The sequence below is a fragment of the Notolabrus celidotus genome, chromosome 18, assembly GCF_009762535.1.
Source record: "Notolabrus celidotus isolate fNotCel1 chromosome 18, fNotCel1.pri, whole genome shotgun sequence".
NCBI classification, from domain to species: Eukaryota; Metazoa; Chordata; class Actinopteri; order Labriformes; family Labridae; genus Notolabrus; species Notolabrus celidotus.
In genome coordinates, this window is record NC_048289.1 from 29,293,926 (window position 1) to 29,316,397 (window position 22,472).

Genomic DNA, 22,472 nt, shown 5'->3' on the forward strand with positions numbered 1-22,472 from the left:
GTTCCAAATATGACCAGTTGCTGACATGAACTGATGCTCAAGACATCAGGAATAATTCAGTTTGATGGAAAGATGAAAGGTTGGAAATTTGAATTGAATCAAATAATGTGCCTCATAGAAATTTGTGGATTAATCACTGTTCTTGTCTTCAAATTCTCCTATGTTACACCATTTCACACCTCTTCACTGCTGCATACCAGAGTCAAATATTCAACCTTTCACTCCACTACATCACTCTAAAAAGAGCTCATATATTTCACAATAAAAGAACAGAAATGTGCCTTTGTGAAACGATCATTTAAAAAAAAGACGCCACAGGTGTTCACGGACTGTGTAGTCAAAACTTTTAGAGCTCCCCCTGCTGGCTGGCTGCAGTATAGGTCATAAACTCCTTTTAAGTGTAACCAAACAAACAAAACAAATCCCCCATGGTAGATTGTCCCCAACATTAACCACTTTTAAATCCCACCTTAAAACATATTTTACATATTACATATTACATATTATATTTTTACTCCTTGGCTTTAAACCCAGCATGAGAGTTGTGTGTTCTCTGTTTGTTCTTTTATTTTCTTTTTATTTGCTCTTACAGTGTTTTTATTTTATTTTGTTTGTATTATTTGGTTTTTGATTAAGTGTTTTATTATAATCCTTTTATTTTATTTCATTTTATTTTATTTTCTGAGAGCATTTTATGTTCTGTGTGTATTAACTTATTTCACCTCACTGTGCTGCACTTTGCTAAACGTGATTGTTTTTTAGGTGCTATATAAATAAAGTGGATTGGATTGGATAAATATACAAAAAAATCTAAATATACTAAACCAATGACTTACCTAAATATAATTCCCCAATATCTAACTTAAATCAATTATAAAAAAGAAAAGTTAAAAAAAAAAAAAAAAAAAAAAACAGATACTACTTATTGTTTGTAAACTAAATAAACAACTAAATGCAAAAATAAACACATAAACAAATAACTCCTTTTTACAAAATGTATTGCTGTTTAGGGCTTCTGTACATTAGTCTTGATAGTCTCAACATTTTAAGTCTAAAAAATCTAAATAAAATGCATCAATGTTCTGTTGTTTTGCTGTTAATAACTCTTTGCTTTAAATAAAGGACTCAAAATATGACCCTTCACAGTAAACCATTCACAGCTCTGGACAGTCTGTTTTGGAACAACAGCGCCCTCTAGCGGTAGACTCTAACATTGCACCAAATCAGGACTGACCATCCACCAATCAGGTGCTGCTACCAGCATCCTGGAACCTCATTGGTCAATCCGTCCACCGACTCTAAAACCGCCTCACCTGATTGGCTCTCCGTCTTGTAACGTGTCATAAACAGTGCAGTGCGGATGGTGGAAGTAATTCTGTGTTTAAAACCTTTGATATTAAATAAAAATGAAGGGATGAAGTTTTAAAGCTGCTCGATTTGAAAAAGGGAACAAAAAATGGAGGTAAGCGGAATGACGTCACTCTGCGTTCACTTTAATGAGCTAATGTTAGCATGCTAGCTGTCACAGAACCAAAGTCCAGTTTACTGAGACAGTAAATAATTCCTAAAACAAAGTTAATGTCAGTTTCCTGATTATTTAATCTGTCATTTGTGTTTACATTATTTAAATAATGTTTGAAAGCTTCCTCGCATTGCTTCCTGTGTTTCTCCTGCACACTGTATTGCGCTGACAGAGTGTTAAAGTGATAAATACTGATGTTATTAATGTTTCCTCCCTTCTGCAGAACATTCAAAGTCTTCCTATCGACATCCAGACCAGCAAACTTTTAGGTAAGGAGAAGGAAACGTGAGTTAAACGGGCTGTGTTAGTGCCATCTGTTTGTGCATGTGCAAATCATGTGTGTTGCAACTCCTGCAGATTTATTAAGACACTGCTGCAGCATCTTATCAGGGAAATTATGACAACTGCACAGAGATTAATGTTAAATTACCCATCAAGATGTCACTAAAATATATAGATATGGGGTGACATGATGCAGATGTTAGTTTTTGTGCTCATTTAAAAGTACACAATGTAACATCATCCCTGTCCCCCTCTGATTTCCCTGCACTTTACTATAAGACAGTCCAATAAGAGTCATACGTGTATCATCATGATCATTAATTCTGCTATTGTTGTTGTGTTTCTACAGACTGGCTCGTGGACCGACGTCACTGTAACCTGAAGTGGCAAAATGAAGTCAAAGTCATCAGAGAGAAGATCAACGGCGCCATCCAGGACATGCCAGAGAACGAGGAGATCAAGCAGCTTCTCTCCGGCTCCTGTAGGTCCCTGAAAGTTCAAGACTGTCTCTTACATTCGGTCTTTGTGTTCACGTCATAGAGGTTAATTTTCTAAAAACAGACACAACACCTAGCTAATTTTATCTGTTTACTTTCACTCTGTGAAGTTTGTGTCATACAGAAAGTTAGATGATTCATAATCTCAGGCTTTGATGTTTGTTTGATTTCAGAAAGAAAGTTGCAGGTAAGGAAACTGCTATAACACTTTAAAGCCCTTCCCAGGCTCAATATTTTATTATCAAACTAGAAAAGAGCTTTTGAGGATTCAGGAGATTGAAAACTAGAACTTGTGGATGTTTTAAAGATCATCAGGGATTCAACTCAGAGGGAAAAGTCTGCTCTGTGACTCAGACTGTCTCACAAAAAAAATCTTTCTCAGCCCTGTTTTGGACACATCTACTCCAGACATCCTTTCACTTGATGTATTAATATGTGTTTGTCTTTTTAGCAACATTTTTGTTTAATGTGAATTAAATACATTTGTTTTTTTATTATTTTGTTGCAGACATTCACTACTTTCACTGCTTGAGGATAGTGGAGATACTGAGGGGAACTGAAGCTTCCTCCAAGAACATCTTTGGCAGATATTCATCTCAGAGGATGAAGGTGAGAGGAGATTTTAATCAGTGTCTCAAACTCAGTGATGGGAGGTGTTTGCATCAAAACTACTTTAACATCCTGAATTTAAGATTTGAAGTGTGTTTTCTGATTTTGTTTTCACAGGACTGGCAAGAGATCATCTCTCTGTATGAAGCTGATAATGTTTATTTGGGTAAGTGTAATAAAGGAACAAGTACAAACAGGCATCTTAATGTTTTTAACAGAGCTTGACAACATCTGTACACACTTTAAGACTCAGTAGACATCTATATTTTATAAAGATGGAGGATTGTTTTGATATTTCTACACCGTTCTCAAAGAGTAACAGGAAAAAGAAGCACCCAGCTATAGAAACTTTATGATTGCATGTATAATATGTAATGTTTTTTTGCGTCCCAGCGGAGTTATCCAGCCTGCTGAGTCGTAACGTGAGCTACGAAGGCCCGGCTGTGAGGAAACAGCTGGCTAAAGCTCAGCAGCTGCAGCAGGAGCTGAGCAGGCGGGAGGTGGAGTGTCAGAGCTCGGCTACAGACCTGAGGGGACGCTACTACACTGCCTGCAAACAGTACGGCATTAAAGTAAGCGTGAGATAACAGCACAGACACTCAGACTGAAGAATGATCAGAACTAAGTTTCCTTACCTTGTTGCTTTTCTCTGATAGGGAGATAATGTTCCTCGAGAGCTTCAGGCTCTGGTCAAAGATTTACCGGCGGTTCTTGACGAGGTCGGGAAGGATGCAGCAAAGCTAGAGGAGCAAATCCAACTTTACACCGCCTTCACAAACTTTGTATGTGAGTGGTGAGTAAACGGTTAATGCTTTGTGTACTTTTATTCAGGGTACAATTTAAACACCTAACATGATTCTCAGCCTGTCAGCGTTCTTGTGATCTGAATTTAAGCTCCATCTTTATTGATAGGATTGACTTATGCACAAAAGAGACAGAAGTGTTCTATCCCTGAGTGCACATGTTGTGTTTTGTAGGTCTGAACCGGTCCTCCCGATGCTCACGTTCGTCCAGAAGAAAGGGAACATGACGTTTTACGAGTGGAGGACGGGGAAAGTCCCTGACGTCGTTGAGAGGGCGGTTGTGGAGGAAGCTCCTCCTGAGACCATCACAGAAGATGCAGTGAGTTTTACTGTTTCTTTAATATGTGTTAATCAACAGTCTGTCGTACTGTAGTCAAAAGAACAAAGTTAAACTAACACACTTATACTTCAGTTCACCCTCAATTCTTACCGCTGAGTTTGTCTCTGTCTTTAAAACCTGCTTCAGATCGACTGGGGGGATTTCGGTAAAGGAGCAGACACTCAGGTTGTTGTTGCTGAGGAGGGAATCGACTGGGGCATCAGCCTGGAGCCGAGCTCTGAGGTAACACACCTTTAAAAATGCATATTTTATACATGTTTACTTATTTTTTCACTTTAGATTATTTGTATTGGTGCTGTTGCAACTTTTTTGAAACGTGTTGCTGGCATCACATTTTAAAAGAGTTTATATTTTTCATAAAACAATGAAAAAAAATGTTATTTGAAGATTTGATATGTTGTCTTTGCAATATTTTCAACAAAACATACATTGAAAATCATCAGATTCTGTTTTCATTTACATTCTGCAAAGCATCATTACTCTTTTGGATTTGTAAACAAAAAGTTGAAGTTGTTTGGTGATTGCAAAAGAAAGTTGGTGATAAAGAGGTCATCCATGTGGAGTGCAAAAGTCTGACTTAAAAACATACTTACAGAACATTAACATTCATTAGTCTGACACTTAATTGATACTTATGTAGGGTAATAAAAGTAGAGTTGATGAAGGAGTTAACAAATATCAACATTTTTAAAAGCAAACTCAAGACCAACGTTTTTAGTCTGGTTTTTAACAGAGTTTTATTCTATCTTACCTTTTATTTACTTATTGTCTAGTTCAAATTTTAGTCAATTTAAAATATCATACACTGTCTTATTTTAAATTATTATAGACATATAAATATAATTTATTCTGTAATATTCTGGAACTTTTTTGAGATAATTTGACAGTTGTGTTGAATACTTGTAATTAACAGTGTCATAAAACAATAACAATAAGACAATAAGATCCTTAAATAATAACAAGAAAATCAAAATAAATTAATACAAAATAAGTTTAAAAGTCAAACAAACAAGAACTGAATGACAATAACAATAAAAATTCTAATTATTATAATAATTACAACAATAATTATAACTATAATAACAACAATAACCACAGCAATGCAAAATGCAGTTATTTTTTTATTTGTATTTATTTTAATTTATTATGGATTATTTCATTATTTATTTAGATATTAATTCGATTTTATCATTTCATAATTTTTACAGATTACCTCTCAGAATTTTAATATTTATTCTGTTTTACTCTGCTGTATTTACTTTGAGTTAAGCATCTTAGTTTATGTCTGGTTTAATCTTTTAGTTTCTTATTTTATTAATTTAGTTTATTTTGGTGGGTTTAATTTCCAGTCTTGAGCTTTAACATCTTATTTTTCCTCCAGTGTTCCCTCATTAAAACATCATGACAGTGTTTCCTCAGTTCGTCAGGAACTTCTTTTTTTATTTAATATTTTGTGTATACATATATATATATAAATATATATTATATCATGTTCTTAACCTTATATATGGAGTGTGGGTTGTGATCAGGTTGGGGGATGTCTTCTTTATATGTATATTTAATTTATTCAATTTTATTACTACCATTATTATTTTTACAGCACTTTGTGTTACAATATTATTGCATGCAAAGTGCTTTAAAACCACTGCTTCAGTACACACACGTCTGTCTGTCTCCTCTTGCAGGACGCTGCTGCTGATGGCATCGACTGGGGCGATGGTGAAGCAGCTCCCATAGAAATTGAAATAGTGGATGCAGGCACAGACTGTGAGTATTAGTTTGGTCAGAATGTTTCTACACACCTGTTTACATTTCTCTGAAGACGTATGTGTCACCCTGCAGGTCCTGACGGCGTGGCACGAGGAGAGGATGCTTTGAGTATCCTGGAGAACTCTCAGTCACGCAGCCTGTTCATCGATGAGCTCATGGAGGTAACAGCTGCAGACATCTAGTGACGCATTACACTTTTAAAACTGGACATCAGCTCTGTCTTTGTGTTAGAGTAATGCAATCAGCATTCTTAGCATGGCCTTAAAGGGTGTGTGTGAAATGCCAGCCAAGATATTTTCCTCTTCATATTTATAGACTCCAATCATGGTGGACATTTATTTCCATGCAAACTGTGTGCTATTAATTCACAAAGTTAAATTTCTGCATTACTTTGATTTTCTAGTATTTTCCAGCGTGTTTGCACTGCCCCCAAGTGGTCAAAAGTGGTTATTGCAGCCTCAAGAAAGCCTTTTTTCTGGTAGTGAAAACATGAATATTTAATGTGCTAATTCAAAACCAGTTGCTCCAAAACAACAAAGACTATAGGAGTGATAGCAAAACAAAATAATAAAGACAATCCACCACGATGATTAAAGGTAAATAGACAAACCTGTCATTTGACGGAGAGTGACTTTGACCTGTGATATTTAATCTACTGCTGTATTTGATTCATGATGTTGATCATTTGACACATAACCTCAAACAAGAGACACTTTTTCTGTCCGTCTGTGCAGCTGGAAGTGTTTCTGACCCAGCGAATAACTGAGATGGGAGAGGAGGGAGACGTGGTAGCCATGAGCCAGTTCCAGCTGGCCCCCTCTGTCATCCAAGGCCAAACCCGTGAACATGTCAGGGGGATGCTGTCAGAGGTGCAGGACCTCCTGGGCCGGCTCACCTCTCTTCGAATGCAACACCTGTTCATGATCCATGCCTCTCCACGGTAAAACTTCCTTGCAATATTAATTTGAGTCTCCATAAGTGGTGTTATTTTTCACAGGTTTGTTCATATGCTGAATTGGACATGATTAAAGCAACAATTTAGGGGAAAATAAATGAAAGTTATTTTGTTTTTTAGGTATGTTGAACGTGTGTCTGAGGTGCTCAGACAGAAGCTGAAGCAGGCAGACATTCTGGTCCTCAAAGGCGCCACAATGGTTGAGAAAAGGCAGGAGGCTCTGGTGGAGCAGTCCAGACTAGAGCCTCGTGTTGACCTGCTGGCAGGATGCACCCGGGAACTCCAGAAACTGGTATTGGATTACTATTTCTATTTAATTACATTAACAGGGCACACACAATTTTCCAGCTCACCAGAAAGAGAAGATTGTGTGTCCTTTTTCTTACCCCTAATAATAAAGTAAAGACATGAGGCAGAGACGCTGATGATAACGACATCCATCAAAGTGTATTCAGAGAATAATTCAGTTAAAGATTAAACCAGATACCCATTTCATATCACATTTGAGATAAATATTGTTGCCACTGATTCTAACATGTTGTTATTTATCTTTTACAGATTGAAGTCGACATTTCAAAGAAATACCACAAAAGACCCGTCAACCTAATGGGAGTGAACATATAGAGAACGTAACAGAGTAAAAGTATTTTCATGATCAACAATAAACAAAAGTGGTGTTTAATTTAAAGTCTGTCATGTTTGCTTTTTTATATTTATTTAGAAATGTGTGTTAAAGGTGTGTTTGTGTTTGTGTACACAGGTCTAGCTGAAGGTTTACAGTATATAACAAGGGTGACAGTAGATGTCTGTTGCTCTGTTATTCTTTATTAAAAAGATAAATCAAGAGAAACAATACTAATAACTTGTAATGGTAGAGAAGATAAAGGGCTCTTAAGGCATTGCTTTCCTGTTATAAAATTATTGCAGCGCTAAATTAGAGACTTACATTTTCTCAGACAGACATGCATGCATACATTCTATATGGCATTGGATCATAACTCTTAGTGTCAGAGTTCTAAAAGCACATAGCCAACCTTAACTAGTTTAAAGGTACAGTGTGTAGAGATGGGATCGAAACGCTCCCTTGCTCACCCCTCCTGTTGGTGAGGTGACGGTGGCCTTCAAGGACAAGAAGCTGCTGTGATGCATAAGTATGATCCTCTATTTGTCAAGTTTTCACCATGAAAAACATCTGAATACAAATTATTTTGTGCACAACAACCACACTCTTCTTCTCCGTCTTCCAACTAAATACAAAGACATGTATGTTACTAGTTTGTCCATTCTGTGCTACTGTAGAAAGATGGAAGGCGACTCACTCCTTATGTAGATATAAAACACTCATCCTAAGTTAACAAAAACAAAGCAATTGTTATACTCAGGTGATTATACACTAATTTAAGCATATTTAGGGACATTATAATCCATTACTACCATGCCTGCTCTGCTTAAAGCGTGTAAATACTACATACTGCCCCTTTAATTGGATAAATAAATTCAATGAGTTGGAAAAAACAGTCTTGCTATCCTGAAGTAGTGAAGAAAATAAACTGAGATCCTGCAAAAACTACTGACATTAACTCGACATTGGAAAACCAGAGGTTTTATCTCAAGATAGGCAAAGCAAGGCAACTTTATTTGTATAGCGCATTTCACACATAAGGGCAACTCAATGTGCTTTACATTAAAACATTAAAAGCATTGGACACATTCAGACAGGCATAAGAGAACACAATTAAAATTGCAAATATAATAAAACAGAAAAGAAAAGGAAAATTTGAAATATATTAAAAAATGAAATTAAAATTTGCATTTAAAATAAGTTAAAAAAAAAAAAAATCTAAGATAGGAAGGCAGTGTCAAATAAAAAGGTCTTAGTCTTTGATTCAAAAGAGGTGAGAGTTGGAGCAGACCTGCAGCTTTCAGGGAGTGTGTTCCAGATATGTGGTGCATAATGACTAAACGCTGCTTCACCATGTTTCATTCTGACTCTAGGGAATTAAAGCAGACCAGTACCTGATGACCTCAGACCTCAGATAAAGAGATAAACAAACAGAAATTACTTGTAAAATGGAGAAAATTAAAAAGTATGGATGCATGTCTGTCTAGGGCTTCCAATTTAAGATTAGTTCAAAATAAAGACAGAAAATAATAGTTTTAATTCAAACAGAAGAAAATAGACAATAAATAACGTCTTATTATTATATGTTGCCTCATTTGAATTGCATACAGCTAGTTTAATGATTGATAGTCACTGCCAGATGCAAATTTGTACAGCACTGTTAACTGTTGTCCTGTTGTGCCTGCATGTGTTCTTTAACATTTCCTCATTGCTGCTTCCTGATTGTCTTGCTCCATGTATTTTATGGCCATGGACACTTCCTCAAAAACTGTCATATGTCCTTATGTAGCTTTTAGTCATTTTTAATCGTATGGGGCTATTTGTACTTTTCTTTTCTTCTCTTTTTTGTTTGTTTGTGTTTTGGTTTCTCCTCTACCTTCTTACTTTGATTTTTTTTTAACTCTCTTTGTTTAATCTTGATCTTTTAAGGGAGCCTTTTTAACATCTGGCAAGGGACTACGGATGTAAACTAGCCTTTTGGCTAACTCTGGCATATTTACAGAAGTGTTAATTAATATGCATGGTCCTTTTGAATAATAAAGAAATAATAATACAGTTTAAAATAGATTAAAAACATTATTATTTTGAATAAAATAATACACAATAAAATATTAAAAAGTGTTAGACTTAGGATTTAATTATGGAAGAGGATAAGGGCCACTGAAAAAAAAAATTAAGGTCAAAATGTTTTTTTAAATTATTATTCTGAGATTAAAGTCAGAATTCTGAGAATCAAGTCAGAATTCAGACTTTTTTCTCAGAATAATAGTTAAAAAAAAATGTTGACCTTAATTTTTAAGATTTTTCAGTGGCCCTAATCCACTTCCGTAGTTAATACTGTGGCGTACATTAAATAATAATTTGTCTAGTCATAATAATTAAATAATCTGTTACTTTCCTGTAAATAATGTTAAAAGTGTGACTTTATTGGAGCAGCCTGTGTTATTAAATCACCGAGGGGGGATTTTCAGTCGGCTGATGAAAGCTCAGCCACTAGAATGTTCTGCGCATGCTCAGTGCGAAAGCGTGTTTTGGTGTCAAGCGGTGCTGCTAGGCTAGCCGGGCTAGCTAGCAATTCTGCAAGTCATGGTGGGCCATTCAATGAGGAAAGGCTGGAGGATGCTACACCTGGCAGCACTGTGGAACTTTTAATGAAACTGGACTTTGCACAGCTCTTAGGAGGTAGAGGACTCTGGCGCGTGAAGATAAAGCTGCTAAATCTCCACGAGTGAGTATTAAATCAAGACATTTTTATTAACTAATGCGCGAGACGAGACATGTAGCAGTGATTTATAGCTGAAGTTCACGTGACATGAATAAGACGTGTTTGTGGGTGAAACCGTGGGAGTGTGTGGTTAACACTTTTCAAAGTAGTTGAATGATTAAGATAGTTAACGGGAAACTAGCCCACCAGGCTAGCTCAGTGCAAGCTTTGAGTTCCAATAGTAGTTTAGCATTTTCCTTTAACCCCGCCCATGCTTTATTCTCATTGGCTGTTAGTAGCTGGAGTCATATGTCGTCACATTGCTTCACGCACATGATTGGCTGAAGAGTCTGTCAATCATCTTTTCACCACTTGTTGCTAGGGAGATTGTTTGATGCTAGCCACAGCGGAAGTAGGTACTCCTAAAATACCAGTGGGTGCACCTGTCACTTTTCTAGGTCCACAGAGAGAAAACGAACCAGCTTTTGAGGCGTTTTGAAACATTTCTGCAGTTTAATAGTTTTAAAAAATGTCATATTCCACGTGTGCAGCTAACGGCTAACGTGATAAAGATAGGCGCAGCTGTGATCGAGGAGGGAGGGACCCTGCCTGCCTCCTAACGCTGTCGTTGGTGCGTCTGCTAGCCAGCCCAGCCAGCTTTCTCGACTCCCTCATTCACCTTCAGCAGCACCCACCAGAAGTAGTTGTCCTGTCAAGGGTGGGGTGATCCCTAAAAGCTGTCATCAACTCGGGTCTGCTGATTTAACAGGGAAAGAAAAGCGAGCCGACATCACTTCTCTAGTCTTGAGAGGATGGAGTGGTTGCAGAGGGGGTTTGCAAGTCCTGGTTTTATTCTTCCATTAACATGTGCTACATAATGCAAACGTAGGTGGGTACTGCTTGCATGTCTTGGGGTTTGGTTGTGATGTTGAGTGTGTGTTTGCAGCAGAGCAATAAAATATTCTGTCTCACTTTAACCAGGACTGGGAGGATGAGAACCTTATGAAGAACAAAGCTTTGAGCACTAACTGGACTCCCTCGGACTGGAAACCCCATCCTGGATGTCACATGCCTTCTAAACAAACAGAATCCATCTGAAGACCCTTTCCCCTCCTCACTATCTTTTACCACTTTTTATGTTTATGTGTGTGTCTCTGTCTTCTAGTACAGCTACAGAAGTATCCATCCACGTCCCGTTTTTGTTTTTATTTTTTACTTTCACCTTTTGTTCCTTTGTAAAGAAATGCTTTACCTGAAAAAGTACTTCACAGAGGGCCTGATTCAGTTCACCATCCTTCTGAGTCTCATTGGGGTGCGGGTGGACGTTGACACCTATCTAAGCAATCAGCTGCCCCCACTGAGAGAGATCATCCTGGGCCCTAGCTCAGCCTACACCCAGACACAGTTTCACAACCTGCGCAACACGCTGGACGGCTATGGCATCCATCCAAAGAGTGTGGACCTGGACCATTTCTTCACCACTCGGCGGCTGCTGAACCAGGTGCGCCAGCTGGATCGCCTCTCCGTGCCCAGTACCGAGCTCAACACCTGGCTGGTACATCGTGACTCTGAGACGGTGGTGTCCCCCAGCAGCCAGTCCAGCCCCAGCATCACCCTGGACAATGGGGCCGGCCTAGAGGACGTTAACAACCCTGACGCTACCCCGGCCATGAGGGGAGGAAGCGGAGCGCCTGAATCCACGTACAACCTGAACGCAGCGGACAGCAGCCTGGGAGCTGTGGCCCCAGAGGGAAACCAGGAGCAGGGCAGCAGGGGGGATGGCAACGACGACCTCACGAAAGAGGTACTGCAGCTTGTTTCTGTCTTGTCTTGAAGCATAAAGGAGGAGGCTAACACTTACTTTGTCTTGTAAAGACATAAACAATGGGAAGCAGGATTTAATCATGTGTTTTTATGGTACAGAAATTCAGCAGTCTGGAAATAGGATGATAAATCAGATGTTTCAGTGTGGCCTAGTGTGGTGTTCCCAAAAAAGGATCCACACATTCAGAAAGACTTTCTTAGTTATCACATTTTCACAAAGATAACTTCCTCAGGGGAATGAAAGCATAAACATGTGAGTCCTCTCTCCCCCTAAAGCTACAGCATGTATTATATACCAAGTTGAGATGGATCATTCGTGTTCCTCAGCCTTGGTCTTTTATTAGTGTCAGATATTTTTAGTCAAACCAGTTGAGTCACATTTGTTACAGCTGTGATTGTGGTCACATTTAATGTCGCTCATGTGGGTCCTACTGGGACAAAACACTGCCAACAAGCCGACTTCTTTCATTTTCCTTTTTGAGAAAGAGCAGATAACAGAGCTGTTTTTAATTTACCTGAAAGAGTCAGACAAAAGTTCATTGTGTCAATGTTTCTATCGGTCAGTGATGACTCTGTGACGGTTATCATTTAATTTTGTGTAAGAAAGCTTGCACATAATGGCCATATTGATGAGGGGAAGTTAGGGGTGACATAAAGTCATTGTTGGGCTGTAATGAACCACGACTTCTCTCAGATCACATGTTAACCACCATGTCAAAGTGTTTATATCATGGTTGCATCATCTTGTCTTCTCTTATGTTACATGATCTGCCTCAATTTCTCCCGCAGTTAACTTTTTTAATAGAAGACATTTTTTTTTTATCATTTATTAGATTAGAAGTCACTAAATGTGGCACATATGTTGGGTTTCATTTGTACTTTCAATACCTTTTTTGCCTACCTGGTCATTAAAGTAACTTTTCTCTGCACAGGGCCATTTTTCAATGGTTGCTATATGTTTTTCCAGGACATTGACTTGATTGACATCCTATGGCGACAGGACATCGACCTCGGTGCGGGAAGAGAAGTGTTCAACTACAGCAACAGACAGAAGGAGAGCGAGGAGGAGCAGAAGCCCAGCCCACAGGAAAACAAAGACGGGAACGAGGAGCAGGAGAGCTGGAGGAACGGAGTGAATCTGCAAGGTGCTCAGCCGGTGGACGGGGAGACGGGGGAGAGTATTCCAGAGCAGGTTTGTAGGCAACGTTGATCTCTGTGTGTTCTTCATGCAGAGGGAGGTTGCACGTTTAACAGCTTCAGAGAACATGAAAAGAAAGTGGAAGCTTGGGAGCTGCAGGCAGGTGATAAAAGATTAGTCTCCTTAGTCTTCCATATGGTGGATCACAGAAAATGAATTCCTGCGTGAGGTAAAGAGCAAGAACATCAAGCTGAATGGCTTCTGTTTCAGGGTTTTAAAGGCAAACCAGCAACAAAAACATCCACTCCAGTGGTCTAAAGTTAGTCTTTGTGAAACCACTGAAGCTGATGTTTTCTAAATGAACCATACCTGATCATTTCGTTGCATTTGTCTCCGTTACATATTGTTTTTTCAGACACTAGGCCGCAGTAGCTTTGCATTAAATAGAAAAATACAAAGATTATTTCTCCAGACAGAAACGTGAGATTATGAAAATGTGTGTGTGCAGGACTCTGAGATGAATAGGTCTTAAATCCAGCTGGATTTAGCAGCTCTGTCACAGTGATGGATACCTGTTTGTTAAACCTGAACTCTGTGTTTCAACGTTTCTTTATTCCTCGTTATGTAACTCAGGGTTACACAATGAAATCAAAGAAGTAGTCCCTCCATGCTCCTAAAGACAAACTGTTTTAACGGGGAAGTGCAGAGGATGAGTTTAGGAGTCTTAGCAGACTAATAAAGGAAGCTCGTCTGCTTATTGAGCTGGTGCATACCACATAACCGCACTGAGCAGCTGTAGGGAGGAGACCCGCCCTCTGAAGGTAGCTGGCACTTTTTGTATGTTGAAATGAATTCGCTGATGGTGAGAAAGAAGCGATCGCTCAATGTGTTTGAGCACGGTGAGACTTAATGCACTGCGCCCTGCGTGGGCGCCGAGCGGGGATGTTTCCTCGATCAACAAGGAATTGATTAAGCGTTTAATAGAGGTGTGTAGAGATTGTGTTAGACTGCACACACTGTGATCGGTCCCCCAAGAAAGTGAGTGGAATTAACCATCCTCCATTTTTTAAAGTCTGATCTTTACTTTTAATGGTCAGAACAGAGGGTCCAGTTGCACCCTGGACTGAGTCCCATCATAAGCTGCTGTAGAGTCCCGACCATCAGTGTGACTTACAACAATGTGAACGTGATCAGACCAGAACTTAAAGGTGACATATTATGCTCTTTATCATCAACATATATTGGTCTAAGAGGTCCCCAAAACATGTCTTTAAAGTTTAATGCTCAAAAAAACACTTTGAAATCAGATTTTGGTCTGCCTGTAAACCCTCTGTTTCAGCCCTGCTCAGAACAGGCTGTTTTCTGTGTCTGTGCCTTTAAATGAGAATGAGCTCTCTGACCACGCCCCCTCAGGAAGTGGATGTGGCCTCGGCTGTCCATCACATTGATCTAATGTTTACATGTTGGCTGCTCACAGACCCGCGTTACTTCAACCCTCTGAATCTGATCCAGAATCTGATCCTGAAGGAGAGGCGCCTGCAGCAGGACCTTTCTGAACCATTGGTCACAGATTTAGTGTTTCTTGTTGTTTTATTTGTCAGTATGTCGACGTGTGTCTTGGTACAGCTACGAACATGTAGCTATGCGGCTATGCTAACTAGCGCTAGCACTTTTCCAAAAAAAATCATCCACTAGATCTTCAAATCTGCAGACGTGGGGAGTAAAACCGACCCTTGTGTTTATTAAGACAGCCTACAACTAGCATGCCTCCTTCCTAAGCTCCTTGTTAGCACGCATGTGGGCAGGGAATGAAAAACGGAGGAGGGGTTGAGTTGTATTTTATACAGTCTATGGGCTGAACAAGCTCCGAGCTCTGACTTCCTGTTACAGACCGGATGTTGTTGTGACGTATGAAAAACACTGAAAACTGAAACGGCTGGTTTCAGCACACATTTACAGAAAGGTGGAGAAATCAGAACAGGGGCAGAATAGATTTATTTCATTTTCGGGGGGTTTGTAGACAGGGACACATATTTCAGGTAGAGAACCATTAAAAAGATGATTTTTGCATGATATGTCACCTTTAAAGGGAGTCATTCCGCACTTCTGATTGTGTTGTTGTGTATTCTTGTGATCATCCAGCTCCCAGGCATCGGCTCCCAGACTTCATTGTCTCTACAAGAATGTTTAAGGCTGTTGGAGGCCACGTTTCCATTTGGAGAAGAATCTGAGGTAAAGATTTTAACATCAATGCCCTCAGATAAACATGATGTGCACAAACCACAGTGTTTTAAATTCATGTATTTGATGTCTTTGATTAGTTTCCAGCTCCAGCTGTCAACAGGGAAATAGTTTCCAATGAAGCTCCTTCTACATCTCAGGGCCTTCCTGTGGCACCACAGCTGCCTGCAGCAGAGCCGCAGTTAGACCTGGAGCAGCAGTGGCAAGACATCTTGGACATCATGGAGCTACAAGTACGTCCCCCCTCTTACTATTAAAGCTGGGGTTGGTAGTCAGATTTAGATACACTTTTTGTTATACTGGTTAAAATGATCTTTATGTCCTGATGGTAATCAATACATAATGTGTTCTTAAAAGAGAGGTAAAAAGAGCTGCTATCTACAGCCGGAGTAAACCTGGAAAACACCAACCAATCCCTGTCATCAGGAGCCAAATTATGAAACCAATCAGATCCTGTCCTGCCGTTCTGCCCGCCTCCTGCATAGCGTACATTTTATGTTTGTTTGTGTTTTTAACTTTCACTATGAGAATGTTTTGGTGTTTTCTTACCTCTGAGTGAGACATGAGTTGACGTAGTGCAATCACAATCATATGGTTGTGAATCAGCGGCGCTCGTGCATGTGAGGGGGAGGGGTTAGACGGAGTCCTGAGGAAATGCTACATTCAAAGTCATGCTAGTTTTCCGTGATTACCAACCCTAGCTTTAAGGGATACTGCTTTCATAGTTTTCAGTCCCGTGACCAGCGCAGAAGCCTGTAGGACAAGAAGAGCATCCTTTCTTTGATGCAGATATGTAAAACTGTCCCTCCCTCCCAAAACTTCACTGTCAAGCCTCAACACTAAATATTAACCTTCCTCTTAACTTACCCAAGACCACTTTATCACCAGACTGAGGATAAAAGTGTCCGGTTTTGATCAGCAATGTTATTACTAAGCTAGCAGGGGGGGAGGGGTTAGACGGAGTCCTGAGGAAATGCTATGTTCAATGTCATGCTAGTTTTCTGTGACTACCAACCCTAGCTTTAATATGTGTTTGTTTGTCCTGATTTCCTTCAAGTGTTTGTTGTCTGAGGACTGTCAGTTAAAAAGATCAAAATGATTTAAAACAATCTTCTCTAAGGGATCATCTTAGGGGAAAAAGCATAACTAGAAGTGTTAAATCTGCCTCTTGTGTCTGTTATAATATTAGTAGTACAGAGACACTCCCCTGACAAAGTCCTCCTCCTTGTTTTAAAGGCGATGGAAGTGAACACTTCGGTTCACACGAACTCCAGCAGCGTGAACAGCACAAGCGGGACTCCCGAGTCGAGCACTGCTGGGAACTTTGAACTTTCTGCTGGCTCTACACCAGTGAACCAGGATGTCAGCCTTCACCAGGCCTCCCTCCCCAGCTGCAGCCAAGACTTCCCCCAGATCTTCAGTCCCCAGTTGGAATCCGTTAACATCCCCCCGAGAACCACCGCACCCAGACTTTCGTCCAGCAACTCGAGCAACATCAACTCCACGTTTGGAACCACTAACCTGACCGGGATCTTCCTCCCTCCTCACATTAACAGTTCTAGTAACAACGTCACGTCCACGCCTATCCTGCCTGATCCGTTCAGCACCCTCCTGGAGGAGTCCATGCTCGATGAGATCAGCCTGCTGGACCTCGCCATGGAGGAGGGCTTCAGCCAGGCACAAGCGTCCCAGCTCGAGGACGAGCTTGATTCGGACTCTGGTCTTTCCCTGGACTCCAGCCACAGCCCGGCCTCCCCGAGCAGCTCAGAGACCTCCTGCTCTTCTGCAGCGTCGTCCTCCTCGACGTCTGCCACCTTCTCAGAGGAGGGGGCCGTAGGGTACAGCACTGACTCAGAGGTCGCCACCGTGGAGCCGGAGGAGGGGGCTGTTGGAGGTTATCAGCCCGGGTACAGTAAGCTCTGCCGTATGAGCTATCAGGACCCGTCCCAGTTCCACAGCCTCCCTCACCTCGACAGCATCAGCCACAATCACACCTACAACCTGCCACTTTCTTCTGCCTTCGCCGAGCACCCCGAGCTCCCCATCCCAACCGGGAAAAAGACCGTCCGTGACAAACACAACTCAAAGCTCCAGACTCATCAGGACTTGCTCGACAAGCACGCAAGTCGCGACGAACGCAGAGCCCGGGCGATGAAAATCCCCTTCTCCAACGAAAAGATCATCAACCTCCCCGTGGAGGAGTTCAACGAGCTTCTCGCAAAGCACCACCTAAGCGAACCGCAGCTCGCCCTCATCCGCGACATCCGCCGGCGCGGCAAGAACAAGCTGGCGGCCCAGAACTGCCGGAAACGCAAGCTGGACACCATCATAAACCTGGAGCAGGGAGTCCACGACCTGCGACGCGACAAGGCCCGCCTGCTGAAGGAGAAGATGGAGTTCATCCGTTCCATCCGCCAGATGAAGCAGAAGGTGCAGAGTCTGTACCAGGAGGTGTTCAGTCAGCTGAGGGACGAGGAGGGCCGGCCCTATCCTCCCAGCGAGTACTCGCTCCAGTACAGCGCCGACGGCAGCGTGCTCATCATGCCTCGCTGCGTGACGACCGCCGAGCAGAACCGCAAGCCAGAGAAAAAACAAAAAGACAAAAAGAAGTGAAGGGGGGAAAACTGCTGTGTATTCTATAACTTTGCTAAGTCAATAAGAAAGATTTCTGCAGATGCAAGAGAGATGTCCTTTTTTCCTTTAAGAAGAATCTGGTGAGTAGAGAAATGTTGACTACTCTTCCTGCATAAGTTTCTCCCTTTTCATTCTGTTCCTACTTTTATTTCCTGGAAACAACTTTGAAGCTGAAGTAGCTCTTCGGTACCGATATTTCATTATTTAGTCGGGGGGAAACAATAAGCAAGAAGAAGAGGGATATAAAAGGACATACGATGAGCTATTAGAAATATTTTAGCTGCTCTTGATCCTTTTTGCACCAAAACCACTGAGGATGGAGGAAATGTGTAGGGAGGAAACCAGGAAAGGAGGGAAGTCGGGAGTTTGAACACTGTCAACGAGGATGGTTGGATTACCTATGCACGGAAGGTTTTAAAGGACTATCAGATCACATCCCACCCTGGAGACTTTTAGTGATTTTTCATGGTCACTGAGGCTTTTAAGTTGCAAATCTTAAGGATAGAAACATCATCCATGGGTGTGAGTAAAGATACCAAAGGCTAAAGAAAGTCCCTCATTTTAGGATGTTATTGACACCTATACTAACCAAAGGTTGTATGGTGCACATCACTCGATCTGAATACATCTTAAATGCTCAATAACTGCACTCTAACTCTGTAGGTTTGTCAAGCAGATTCCAGTTTCTGAGTCAGTTGCATCTAAGTTTGGAAAAGCCCTGAAGAGATCGGGTTTGTTGTGTGTGGCCGGAGGACGTTAACACGAGAGAGAGTCAGAGGTTGTTCCTGGGCTGGCCGCTGCTTAAAGAGGCCTGGAGGGTGAAGTCCTGCAAGAGGGGCGGATGGATGTTTTATGGAGGAGGCACACTGCATTGCTAAACGTATCAACTTCCTTATAAATTATACATAGCACTGTAATTTGTCTTTAAAAGGCTTGGCTATATGCATTTTGCCGTGTCTGTCGCTATTCCTTCGCTGCAGGTTTTAAATAACTGGAGCTGCGTTTAGAGAGGCTCTTATTAACTGTTCATAATCTGTAGTATAAGCAAGGTTAGAGGTCAATCCACATCAGCTTTACGTCACAGTCTACACACACTCTTTATTTATTTAAAAAAAACTTCAGTTAGCAGAGCCTGAAATCATTAGAGGAAACTGAGGAGGTGTGAAGGACCAGGAGCTCCAGAGAGTACTGTATGATGTCCAGCTCCGGGATGTCACATATTAAAGAGGTTAAGGGTCTCTTAAAGATGTTCTGATACCTTTATCACAAGTCCACAAGATGCAGCCTAAGATTCAGTACGAGCTATTGGTGGGTACGCCCAACAATGCAAGGGTCTGATTCAGTTATTATTCAGCCTGTCTTCTTCAAAACAGCATGATAAAGACTATTGCTTCCTCAAGTTTAAAGCCACAGAGAGAAAACACTTCCTGTTTTTGGATGTTCTAATGTTCTTAAAGCTTCAAAACGTTGTTAGAAAAACACAAACTCAAGATAAACCAACTTAAGTTGAGTTAAAATGGTTAAAACTGGTAAAATGAAGCTTTAAAGCTCCTGTACTGAGTTTTTATCTGGTTATGTAATGCACTGAAATTAATATTGATGCCTCATTACGACCTATAAAAGAAAACAAGACCACGATGAGCAAGATTGAATTGTTTTGAAGCCAACAACAGCGATCAATTTATTGGAAATGCCGACTCAGCATAACTTTTGATCGACCTAGCATGAGGCAGAGAGTTGGAGTTGAGGCGGGCCTTTAGCCTCCTCGCTAACAGCTGCAATGTGCCCTCCTGTCAATCAAGTTAGCCACGCCCCTAATTATGCAAAACATGACACCTTAAAGCTGCAGTTGGTAGAATTGGGGTAGAAAAACAAAACTTATTCAATAACTGAGGTGTTTTGAGATTATGGCGAGATCTCTCAGCAATCTATAAATTCCAATTGCTCCCGTAAGCTCCGACCAATCAGAGCCACCGTCCTAATTGGTCCTCCTACATCGTCCTGATTGAGCGTGCACTACGATCTGTTTGTGGGCGGGGCTTACAGGAGCAGAGAGGGGTGTAGTGAGAGGGAAATCTAGTGTGGAGGGGTAGTGTTGACATTCAAAATCTCTCCCTGAACTGATGTTTATTCCAGGACTACCAACAGCAGCTTTGATATCCTCAAAACGAATAAGTTCTAACATCAAAGAAGAATAAGTGATTCAGACCAAGACAGGTTTATTTTTTGGCTTTTTAGAATGGGTGTGTATGTGGCTTCCGGTGCTTTTGGAGCCAGCCTCTAGTGGACGCTTGAGGAACTGCAACTTCTACGTTCGCTTCATTTTTCTTGGCGTCTTCAGTTTACATATCAGAACCCACATTTAAGTAGCTAACAGCGGTGTAATAATGATCCAGTGATCCCTCTAGTATCGGCGGGGTACTCAGGAGGAGCTCAAATCAGGTATTGGGTGTGTCGGCTGTACGTATCAGGAAGGAGAGAACGGTATCAGAGCATCTTTTGAGTGTTTGTTTTTCACCTTAACTCTTCAAATCCTCGTTTTTTTTTAGTCGTAACATCAAACCAGGCGCGGTTGTCGCGGTTGTGTAGCGACACGACTCTGAAGTTCCCCGACAGGAAGCCACTGGAGGTCACTTTTTAAACTGCTGTAAAAGCCAAGCTGTTGGCTGGAATACTCAAAAGTCCTCTGTTGTTTGGTTTGTGTGTCGATTAACAAAGTGAGCCGACGCGTTGGACGAGAGGAAAAAGCGGCCACTTTTCTTTGAATGCCTTTATTTCACAAACTCATTATCTTCACTTTTAATGTTTTGAGAACCGAGAGGGAAAAGGTTCTCGAAGTAGAAGTGCTATTACTTGTCTTTTTGAATGACGTTTGTCGGTACATGTTGCATCGCCCTCTTTATAAAGACTTTAAAAAAAATAGATGAAGTGTTGCAGCTGAGATAGCGGTTAGGCTAGAATATCTACAAGAGGCTGAACTGAAGTCGCAACATTAAGATGATGTCCAAAAAAGGAGAAGTGTCTTCATTAAATGTTATTCAGGCATGAAACTCCGGTTAACATACACTTCAGTGTAACCCAGTGCAACACCAACTATTTAGTACTGCTACTACTTAGTGCACTTTTTTTTGTCTGTCTTGTTCTGTAAATATTTTCATGTTTGTGTTTCTCATGATTTATGTAGTTTGTCAAATGTCTCCATGACGGTCTCACCCTCTGCTTTGAGTTTGGATGTAGTTCCCTCTGTTTTGAGATATTTGCTGGCAATCAAGAATTGTTTTTATTGATTAATAAAGTGTTTTTATTTTCACCTGTGACTCTTGTGTTCTAGTTGTCATGAATGGTAAAAGATCCTGACGTGTGCTGTGCCAAAAAAAAAGTCTTGGACCAATCAGAAGCAGGTATTTAAGACAGCCAGGTTATCAGAAAGCAGAGCTGTTCCTGAATGGCTATAAAGTAAGGATGTTAATTCTAAGTTTTCCATGCCAGAACAATGCCAAATGCATTTTTTCCCTTCTAACAAATGTTCCTTATTGACACATTATATATAACTGACTGTATTGAATATCTACAGATCATCATATTGATGTTACACACGTGGAGCAGGCTCAAAAGTAATCTCTGCAGACATACAGTCATATAAAGTGAAGACTCAGACTACATGTGGATTTACTGCAACAAGGGAACTGAACAGAAACATATTTCAGACTCACAGTGTCAAGTTTTCTACTCGTTCCTATTTTGAAGACCTGTTGCACAGCCGAGCGTCTCCTTCAGTCAGCCGATTCACATTGAAACATGCTTTAATGTAAAACCTCTCCTTGATAGCTGAATGAAACATGAGACCACGTGATGTTTTTTTCTGATTATTGGATACTCGATTAATTGTAAACATCCCTTCTTCAAAGGTTTAACAATAAAGAGAGATGTAGCGTTGCTTGCCCTTACAGTTAGACTGAATTCAGGTGTAATATTCTGAGACTGGAGCCAAAATCAGTCTCATATGTGCTGCTAGATTATAGTGTTGAAATTAAAGCCATGCTGCTTTTTTTGTTTTTACATTTTTGACTCCTGCAGAAGAGTGTTAATTTGCAAATTTGGTTGGAGATTAAAGTCAGAATTCTGAGATTAAAGTCAAAAATCTGGAATTCTGACATTAAATTCAAAATTCTGGAATTCTGAGATTAAATTCAAAATTCTAGAATTCTGAAATTGAAGTCAAAAATCTGGAATTCTGACATTAAATTCAAAATTCTGGAATTCTGAGATTAAATTCAAAATTCTAGAATACTGAGATCAAAGTCAAAATTCTGAGTTTAAAGTAAAAACTCTGAGATCAATGTTAAAATTCTGTGATTAAAGTTAGAATTCTATAATTTTGAAATCAAAGTCAAAATTCTGAGATTAAGGTCAGAATTCAAAAAGAAAAAAAAGTCAACATTCTGACTTTTTTTCCTAGAATGAAAAGAAAATTGCACTTTAATTTTTTCCCCCAGTGGCCTTAATCCTCTCTCATAGAAAACAGTGTTAG

At 40.4% G+C, this 22,472-nt stretch overlaps 2 protein-coding genes across 8 annotated transcripts; both read left to right on the top strand.

The window, feature by feature from the left end:
* Positions 1-1,300: 1,300 nt before the first annotated feature.
* Positions 1,301-7,466, top strand: cdk5rap3 (CDK5 regulatory subunit associated protein 3). The gene is made up of 14 exons (XM_034707954.1): positions 1,301-1,462; positions 1,746-1,791; positions 2,154-2,285; positions 2,810-2,910; positions 3,028-3,076; positions 3,304-3,482; positions 3,567-3,703; positions 3,888-4,032; positions 4,180-4,275; positions 5,739-5,820; positions 5,896-5,984; positions 6,558-6,763; positions 6,899-7,070; positions 7,337-7,466. The coding sequence occupies exons 1-14, from the start codon at positions 1,457-1,459 to the stop codon at positions 7,400-7,402; spliced, it is 1,506 nt and encodes a 501-aa protein (XP_034563845.1). The 5' UTR covers positions 1,301-1,456; the 3' UTR covers positions 7,403-7,466.
* Positions 7,467-9,902: 2,436 nt separating this feature from the next.
* Positions 9,903-21,258, top strand: nfe2l1b (nuclear factor, erythroid 2-like 1b). 7 transcript variants are annotated; one of them, XM_034707778.1, is made up of 7 exons: positions 9,904-10,128; positions 10,874-10,993; positions 11,086-11,908; positions 12,896-13,120; positions 15,209-15,298; positions 15,388-15,540; positions 16,544-21,258. In XM_034707778.1, exons 3-7 carry the CDS (start codon positions 11,348-11,350, stop codon positions 17,918-17,920), a joined length of 2,406 nt encoding a protein of 801 aa, XP_034563669.1. In that variant the 5' UTR covers positions 9,904-10,128; positions 10,874-10,993; positions 11,086-11,347; the 3' UTR covers positions 17,921-21,258. The 7 variants fall into 7 exon arrangements, with proteins under 7 accessions (XP_034563673.1, XP_034563669.1, XP_034563671.1 ...); XM_034707780.1 differs by having other exon boundaries at positions 10,874-10,989; XM_034707782.1 differs by lacking the exon at positions 10,874-10,993 and having other exon boundaries at positions 9,903-10,128; positions 12,929-13,120.
* The last annotated feature ends 1,214 nt before the right edge of the window (positions 21,259-22,472 follow it).

Bases quoted from the DNA above. Each gene is read 5' to 3' on its own strand.
- cdk5rap3 (XM_034707954.1), top strand. The intron at 3,077-3,303 runs GTAAGTGTAATA...TTTGCGTCCCAG, and splicing joins AGCTGATAATGTTTATTTGG to CGGAGTTATCCAGCCTGCTG. The intron at 3,704-3,887 runs GTGAGTAAACGG...TGTGTTTTGTAG, and splicing joins ACAAACTTTGTATGTGAGTG to GTCTGAACCGGTCCTCCCGA.
- nfe2l1b (XM_034707778.1), top strand. From the start codon at position 11,348: ATGCTTTACCTGAAAAAGTACTTCACAGAGGGCCTGATTCAGTTCACC. The intron at 15,299-15,387 runs GTAAAGATTTTA...GTCTTTGATTAG, and splicing joins CATTTGGAGAAGAATCTGAG to TTTCCAGCTCCAGCTGTCAA. The intron at 15,541-16,543 runs GTACGTCCCCCC...CTTGTTTTAAAG, and splicing joins TGGACATCATGGAGCTACAA to GCGATGGAAGTGAACACTTC.